General features: G+C 38.2%; 1 protein-coding gene across 3 annotated transcripts; it reads right to left on the bottom strand.

Moving 5' to 3' along the window:
* Positions 1-346: 346 nt before the first annotated feature.
* On the bottom strand, positions 347-5,789 carry LOC148803327 (E3 ubiquitin-protein ligase RGLG2-like). 3 transcript variants are annotated; one of them, XM_010248253.3, is made up of 11 exons: positions 5,330-5,789; positions 3,619-3,893; positions 2,776-3,001; positions 2,552-2,665; positions 2,366-2,463; positions 2,049-2,128; positions 1,854-1,959; positions 1,633-1,760; positions 1,346-1,541; positions 780-836; positions 347-699 (listed from the first exon to the last, which is right to left on the bottom strand). In XM_010248253.3, exons 2-11 carry the CDS (start codon positions 3,799-3,801, stop codon positions 619-621), a joined length of 1,269 nt encoding a protein of 422 aa, XP_010246555.1. In that variant the 5' UTR covers positions 3,802-3,893; positions 5,330-5,789; the 3' UTR covers positions 347-618. The 3 variants fall into 3 exon arrangements, with proteins under 3 accessions (XP_010246555.1, XP_010246558.1, XP_010246556.1); XM_010248256.3 differs by lacking the exon at positions 5,330-5,789 and adding an exon at positions 4,458-4,827; XM_010248254.3 differs by lacking the exon at positions 5,330-5,789 and adding an exon at positions 4,363-4,574.
* Positions 5,790-8,131: the final 2,342 nt, after the last annotated feature.

The following is an 8,131-nucleotide window of genomic DNA, read 5'->3' as shown; positions in this document are numbered from 1 at the left end:
TGATAGGTCACAATTCTCATCAGTCGGCAGTTGAACAATTCTTCAGATAAACCCAGTAACAGAAGTTAATTCATGGAAGCCTTATCCGGATTATTTGGGGAACCACCATCTGGAGAAAGAGCTGCTAAAACTACCAAATGATTGTCAATTCATAATATGAATTTCTGACCATAATTATATTAACAGGCTAATTTTTCTAGGAGCGACTGGGGTTACTGCAGGACTCAGATAGGCCTTGTCTGCATTAAGCCTGACTAGAGAAAGAATTTTCTCTACCATGCCATTTTAATCAGAGAATAATAAAAAAAGCCATGTCAATTCATAATATGCTGCTTTGTAGAAAATATGAATAACAACAAACCTTTTCATAATTTTGGAAACATTTCATATGAAATTACAGAGCTATAGGATTAACTGATTTAGGATCATCATTGCACAAGCAGTTGGGGTTCTTTTTCCTGGCATGATGATCAAAGACAAGAACCTTCAAAATAGTGACTATTTACAAAACATACAACTAAATGATCATGAAACAGAAGAGCTAACCCAAACCCTCTTGCTTATGAATAGAACTTCACTCCAACCTTCTAAATTGCTACATTGTGTTGTAGAGTGTTATTAATACAACTTTATCCTTGTGGTTATATTGGCTCGGCAAATAGGACATGAAGTCAATTCTCTTCCACAATCATAGCATGTCTGCAGAAAAGAGAAGAAGAAAATAAATATAAATGACAATAATCTAATACTAAAAGTGATAAGTTATTCAGAAACTCTACCTGATGGCCACATCCAAAGGCAAGATCCTTGGCACTCCAGAAGCAAACAGGACAAGTCTATTAAGCAAAGAAGACCATTCAGAAGCTTTAGAAAAGGGTTACATGATGTACAGTTCCAGTGAAAGCTAATTCAATAGATAAAAATAAGCATGCATTCTAATCAGGAAACAGATATGCATATTTGTATACAGATCAGACACATCTTGCGCAATCGAGGATAATTTCACCAATTTTATGCATTGCAGGTAAGGAAACAGTCTAATAGACCCTATGTGTTTACATCATCCTATTGTCTATGAGGTAAGTTTCAGTTCAATAGCTCATATTTCCACATGGCTAAAGAAAGTTGTTTTGTCCATCACACTTTTGGTTGGAAAGTTAAAAGGATCAGGTAGTTTTTATTCAGAATGGAGTGTACAGACATGGTATTGAGGTTGATGTGCTAATTTAAATGTGACCAATTCAGAAGGCATCTAGCAAACAGGTGATCCAAATTGGGTGCATAATTCCTCCACCTAGCTAGTAGAATTAATACAACTCATAGCCTCTTGTATATGTATACACACCTGGTTGTTGTGGTTGTTGTGTGGACTTGGACTATTGCGTGAAGGAATTTCTACTGGAGGAGTATGGGAACTGTTGTGATATCCAGTACCATTTCCAAAGCTACTTGAGCGTGAGTACCTAAAACTGGAATTTCTGGAATTGTAACCAATGACTGGAGGAGGAATAGGAATCCTCCCTTGGGTCCCTCTCCGGCGGCTACACAAAACAGACAGAAAAACATGCTTGTCAACTGAAATGCAAGTCCAACCCTGAGCTACAAATGGAAAACGGATACGGGTAACAATACCCCAGGAGATGGAGCTCTAGTGTTGCTTTGTACTGTGAAGGTATTTCCATAAGTGCTGCCAAGGAAAAGTCTGTTTCTTTCTTGGCAGCAGGAATATTTCTTGACATGATTTCTGTAAAATTCACAAACTGCACAGAAAAACCATAATTATGGAATGATTTCTGGTAATTGACTTAAAACGAAGTTCGGTATCATAAGTATTCCTGCTTCAGATGTATCACCTGAAAATTGTCGAATGCTCGAGCAGGAATGTTGTCATCAAACTCGTGCATCATGTCCCAGGGTCCATCACCAACACCAACCAAAACAATTGACAATGGGTATTCACTATAAACAGGATTAGTAGGCTATTAGAAGGAATCCCAGATTTTATTTAATTAATCCAAAATGTATGCGATTTCTGACGAGATACTTACCTTGCTTTGACTATTGCATTAATTGTATCATCCTCCTGTGGACTCAACTGGCCATATTCTGTATCGACACTCCTTGTAACCTTGAGCACCATTAATTATTATTGTTATCAACATTATGAGGTTTGGAAATTCACTAAAAACAAAATTTTTATTATCTGATTCCACTGCAAAGAATGAAATCAAAGTCTTCTCAGGTTATCTAAAGTGGCTCCAATTAGCTGACAAAATGAACTCTGGTAGCTACTATAGCAATCCTACTTTTAAATACATAAACTGAAAATGATTAACAGAGGGATATAAATGGCACAATTTCAAACCTGTCCGTCTGCAATGATCAGAAGAACATGATACTGTCCACCACTATTCTCCACAATACCTATTGCAGTTTCAATTATTGGAGCAAAAGATGTTGGCCCTGTTGCAAAGGAGAAGAACAATAGTCTTAGTTGAATTGTTGGCAAGAAGTGAATAGAAACAGAAGTTTGAAGAACCATTTGCACAACCGGCTAAATGAAGTTGTGGAACCAATTCCCTATATCGTGTTAGTGCCTCCTCAAAGCCATTACAGGGCCTATTGTCTGGATAAAAGCTGAAAACCTCCTGATCATGTGTTGATGCTGCAAGACAGATGCTAAATGTGCATTAGATCCAATAAATGCAGAGAAAATTTGACAAAATGCATATACTGCACCAAATGTGTAAACCCTCGTATATGCTGAATACCAACCATCTCCAAAGCCAAAACAAGGAATAAGGTTGTCCTCATCAAAACTTGAAAGAGTCCTTCCAATTATGGATATTGCCTGTTCATAGGGATTTGGAGATTCCCCAAGATGATGCAAACTCTTATGGTTGAAAGATCTTGCACCGGTCCATTCATTGCTCTTTGTGAAATCAATTCCAATAATGAGATTTGAAGATTCAAGGCCTGATTGAGAAAGAGCCTCCGTTACCTAACATGAAAAAGAGTCAAACTTCTATTCTGATGTCAAATAATAGAAATAACTATTGAATGGCTTAAATCTGTTACTACAGGTCCCAGACAACTGCTTTCATATATGAGAATACATTATTTAGAATCATAGATCATGGATCATGTTGAGTAAGTGGGTAAAGATGAAAATAAATGCCAAATAGGTTTTGAACTCTTCCCTTTTCCTCCCTTCATTCATTATATTCATGCAAGGAATAAACACAAATCTATGATATGCAGGTTCATGAGTACCATATTATGCCCAACACTATAGCTTTTAGTGCAAACTCAGTGTCTAACCACTTGTCCAACCATGTCCTTTCTGTATTTGGGTATCACAGAAAAATACTAAAAGAATAACATATCCAATAATACATAGCTTTCTTGATTCAATATTAGGTTAAAAGCTAAAAACTTTTCTCTGTTGATGTTATGTTTAGAGATTTAGAGCTGCCTATAACAAGCTGAAACAGTCACAAGAAGAATAGCAATAGTACAGGTGCCCATTTCCCAGATTGTGTTTTGAACTCATGATTCAAAAGATACTTGAGTGTGTGAAAGCAAATGTAAATAGAAGATGTAGAAGAATCATTTTACCTGTTCAATAGAGTTGTAACTGTCAGGAATCTTTGTGTACCTTCTCTGCACTCGATTTCTTACATCACGCTCTGCATAGTTCCTAGAATAGGAGGGATAAGGTGAAGCATTTGAAACTGGGGGAGGTCCATAATTATATGCTGGACGATAGTAGCTTTGTTGTCTGGAGTGTTTTCCCCCCATAATCACCAGGGAACTTTTCAACTAACAGCTTCAGCTCTGGCAAGCACCTATGTAGCAACTAGCATTGATTGAACCATCCAACCATAGCCAAACTGGAGATTGGTTGACCTCAACTTCATTAGTGTATTTTTTCCCAATAATAAAACTTACAGAAAGAACTTGAGAATGAAGGTATTAACAAAATTCAGAACTGTCTGAGTTATTTTAGAAGAAGTGGTAAAAATTTCAAATATCTCCATAGCACAACTCCCTCCCCAATTCCACAAAGTTGAAGGAGGGCTTGACTTCTAAAAGTAGAAGCCAACCGATGACAGAGAATTCCAAATGAAAAGGGAACAGCCTAGAGACTAAGATATAAAGATTTAGAGAAAATGCTTATCAAATTCCAAATTTGCATGGAAGTATATGCATTCCAGAACCAATAAAAGAAGCCCAAGTCTCAAAATATTCCAATAGGAACCCAAGAGATCCACAGGGGTATTATACCAGAAAAAGTAATATTATTCCAAAGGCAAAAATGATTGCAGCAGCAGTGATTAACAGGAAAAGAACTCAACGTACCATCACAAGGCAAACAATCTGGATTTTCAGAAGTCAATTAAAAATCAGAAGCTTTAATTTCAATATAACCCAAGCAAACGAAGAGAAGTAACTACCATTAACGGGCCGCAGAAGAAAATGGGAAAACCTCTCTGGGATCCGATGGACCACTGCAAAAATCTGATATGAAGGTGTTTCCCATAACCAGAGCCAAGATAAGATTAAAATTATGAGGGGAGAGAGAGAGAGACTTCGAAGCAATTTCTAATTTCCTATGGTAGCTGGGTCAATAGACTCAATACCAAAAGTAAACTAAATTATATCAAATCACCAAATCAAATATATTATTAGTACGACATCAGTTGTTATTCGGGCGTCCCTCTCACCCTCTTATGAATAGAACACATACCTAAAAACTCATTTGAAAAATGATCACTCTAAGAAACTACCCAGAAAAAAAAAAAAAAAAAAAAAAAAAAACGAATAGACTTCTCTCTTTTTCTCTCTTATATACCAACACGAAACCTTCAAGCGAATTTTCCTTGAAAGGAATAAACAAAGAAAACCATCTGCTGTTGAATAGTAGTACTTGAAAATTGAATTAAAAAACAGTTTTTCTTTTATTTTCTTCTGTTCTTTCCCTATCACTATCTCTAAATTACAACTAATAAAACAAGGGTCTGAACTATTGTCTTTAGTGATTAAATCTTTATTTATATAATGTAAAGATAAGTCGCAAGGAAGCAACAGGCAGGAAATGGAGCAAATTTTTTTTTAATACAAAGAACCAGTCCAGATACTCAAACACTGAATGTGGATTACCATACAGATATACTGACAATGGATTATTAGTATTATATTATTATTGTACAAAAATATCTAGTTGAGAATAATAAACCGATAGTAACTTAATTGAACAAATGCTTTTATTTGGTGAGGAGAGAGAAAGAAACAGAGAATAAGTTCAGGATAGATGACGATTACCCACCAACAACAACAACACGCCACCATTCGTCGATCTTGGATTCAACGACAAAACGATTGTTCGTATCGGCCATTTGTCTCCATATGTAATGTAGTTAGTTGATAACATCAACTTTGTTGTCAACTAGCAGTCTTCCGCAACTGTTTAAGTATTTGCAGTCAGGCCACAGCTTTTCTTTCACAGACGTCTTTGAATGGAACGAAGAAGAACAAATTTATACATGGTTTTTGGAGATAGTAAAAGCTGTAGATTTATTTTAGAGAAATGGAAACCGATTGGCAAGTAGAGGAATGGAAATAAAATGCAAGACAAATAGAAAGATTTACGTGGTTCGGGACGAATCCACTACTTAACAATGGAGATTTACAATTATAGTGTTGCAAGCCTCTCACCAAAATCCGCAACTGTCTCCTCCATTCTTACACATTCTCTTGCCCTCTTTCTTGACCTCATATCTAGGGATGGCAATTTTCCCCCGTCCCATCAAGTAACTAGATTCCCTAATCCCATGGGTTTGAGGGTGGAGATTGCTTTGGGAGTAGACATGTTCATGGGCCGGGTCGGGCTTTTACTTTTCATAAACATGATTTTGTTAGGCTTGAGCCCGAGCCTGGCCCTAACAAAAAGCCAGAAGCCCAGGGCTGAGCTCGAAGCTTGACCTAACAGAAGAAAGAGCTCACTGTCGGTGACTGTGTTCGTCGGTGCTGAGTTCGCATCTATGAGAGAGAGATGCGATTTTGACAATGAAAAGAGGAGTCAGTTTGCATCCGAGAGAGAGAGAGGACTCACCGCCACCGCCGCCTCGCTGGTGTATGAGATTTGAAAGAGAAGAAGTGAGAAGAGGAACGAGAGAGAGAGAGAGAAGACTCACCACTGGTCTGCCGGAGTTGTTGCGCCGGTGAATGTTCACTGGTTCTGCAGCTACTTGAGAGTGTGAGGAGGATGTGAAGAGAAGAGAGGTTCGGCACTGGGTAGTTCGGCTAATGGGAAATGTGTAAAGAGATGAATGAGAAGGGTTAGGATATTAGGATTTTTGGGTTTAGTCTATAGGTCAGGCCGGGCCGGGCTATTTTGGCAAATCCCGAGCCCAGCTCGAATTTATTGCAAGCCGTGCTTTTTGGCCCGAGATCAAGTCCGCAGACTCATTTGCGTGTTCAAGCCCGTCTAGGGGCCGAGCCATGAACAAGTCTACTTGGGAGGGAAGGATTGATAGTGATACCTGACCAAGGATGGAAACAGAGATAGGGAGTGAATTCCTCTAACAGCCTGGACCTCGATTATATGTATTAAATGTATGTATATATAATATTATGGGTAAATTCTTAAATTACCCTTATGATTGAGTAAGTATAACTTTACTGTTTGAAAATTGACTGGTTCTACCCCTATTGTCTAAATCTTCCCTGCCATTAACATCCCATCATAAACTGTTCAAATGTGCCATCACGGGAATGTTATAACTTTGAAATATCCCAAAATTGCCCTTTATGCTTAAAAATGCCCTTTCAAAAATCCCATCATGTAACCCTTCAAGTCTGCGTTGAAGTACCCTCATAGGATTGAACCACTCACTGGTATTAGCTCAAAGGGGAGAAGGGGAGGGACCGGCACCGGCGTTGCGCTCTGCATCGACGTATATGAGTTCGTATCTCCACGGGGGAAGCACGTGAACTGACGCAGGTTGAAGACTCGCATGGCGACCATGTACATCTGAGTTTATATCAGCACGCCCCGTCTGGCCCCCGCACACGCCCACCCCACACCCCCCACTCGGCCCCCGTATACGCCCAACCCACACGCCCCGCCCGCCCCCGCATACAAAACCCTCACCGTTTGATTAGGGTTTATCACCAGACCTTCGCTATTTGGTAGTTGCAGTGATTGTCGTCGCTGTCCATGGCGATGGCAATGGATGCCACTCCATCCCTCTTTCGAGAGTCCTATTCATCTAATAGGTTGAGTGTTTGAGTTACGTTAGAGTTAAGTTAAAACAAGGGATACAAATGTAACCTTGCAGATGATCAAGTGTTTGAGTTAAAGGGTAAAACAAATATTTGACTTTTTGCCGTCTATACTTAACGACCCTAGTAAGATTTAGACAATTGTCAAAAACAGTAGGGGTATCATCAATCAATTTTTAAACAGTAGAGGTATATTTAGTCAATTTGTTAAATCATAATGATAGTTTATGAAATTTACCCTAATATTATTTATATCAAAACGTATTTAAATATTTTAAAAAATTATTTTATTTTAACTAAATCTATCTTTTAAAATTAATTTTAGTTTAAAAATTTTAGGGATTCGAGTTCTCGACGAAGAACCCATCTTCGTTGGATATTAGGGATAGAAGGTCATTTTTATCCTCAATAGGGATCGAGGTTGGAGATGGAGATTTGTTCCATAATCGGGGTTAGGGATAGCGAATTTGGTCCCTGCTCCAAACTCCCCCACTACCATTCCTGAAGATGCTTTTATTTGTAAGATACAATGCTATTATAATGAGGAAACCCTAAATAGGGTTAGTCCCTTAAAACCACTAAGAACCTGATCTCACAAGTCTCGTGATATCTCATTGCGGGTCCAAACTAATGAGTCTAGGCTGAGATTCCAGTCTACCATGATTTATGAGATCAACTTGATGTGATCTGCAATACCGGTTCATTGCACAACCCAAGTGACTTGTGATTCTAGATGCTTGTGATAAATGCCATTCGCTTCGACTACAAGCCACTATGAAATTTTGTTTTCAGGTTTTTTCTCAACTTTGTTCAGGTTTAAATCATTGAATAAATCACAAATGGA

The sequence above is a fragment of the Nelumbo nucifera genome, chromosome 1 (genome assembly GCF_055504915.1).
Source record: "Nelumbo nucifera cultivar China Antique chromosome 1, China Antique-T2T, whole genome shotgun sequence".
NCBI lineage: Eukaryota > Viridiplantae > Streptophyta > Magnoliopsida > Proteales > Nelumbonaceae > Nelumbo > Nelumbo nucifera.
This window is presented reverse-complemented; position numbering and strand designations above follow the sequence as displayed.

Excerpts from the sequence above, each read along its gene's own strand:
- LOC148803327 (XM_010248253.3), bottom strand. The coding sequence starts at position 3,801 with ATGGGGGGAAAACACTCCAGACAACAAAGCTACTATCGTCCAGCATAT. Across the intron at positions 1,761-1,853 it reads GAGCATTCGACAATTTTCAG|TTTGTGAATTTTACAGAAAT; the intron begins GTGATACATCTG and ends TTTTCTGTGCAG. Across the intron at positions 1,542-1,632 it reads CTAGAGCTCCATCTCCTGGG|CCGCCGGAGAGGGACCCAAG; the intron begins GTATTGTTACCC and ends TGTTTTGTGTAG.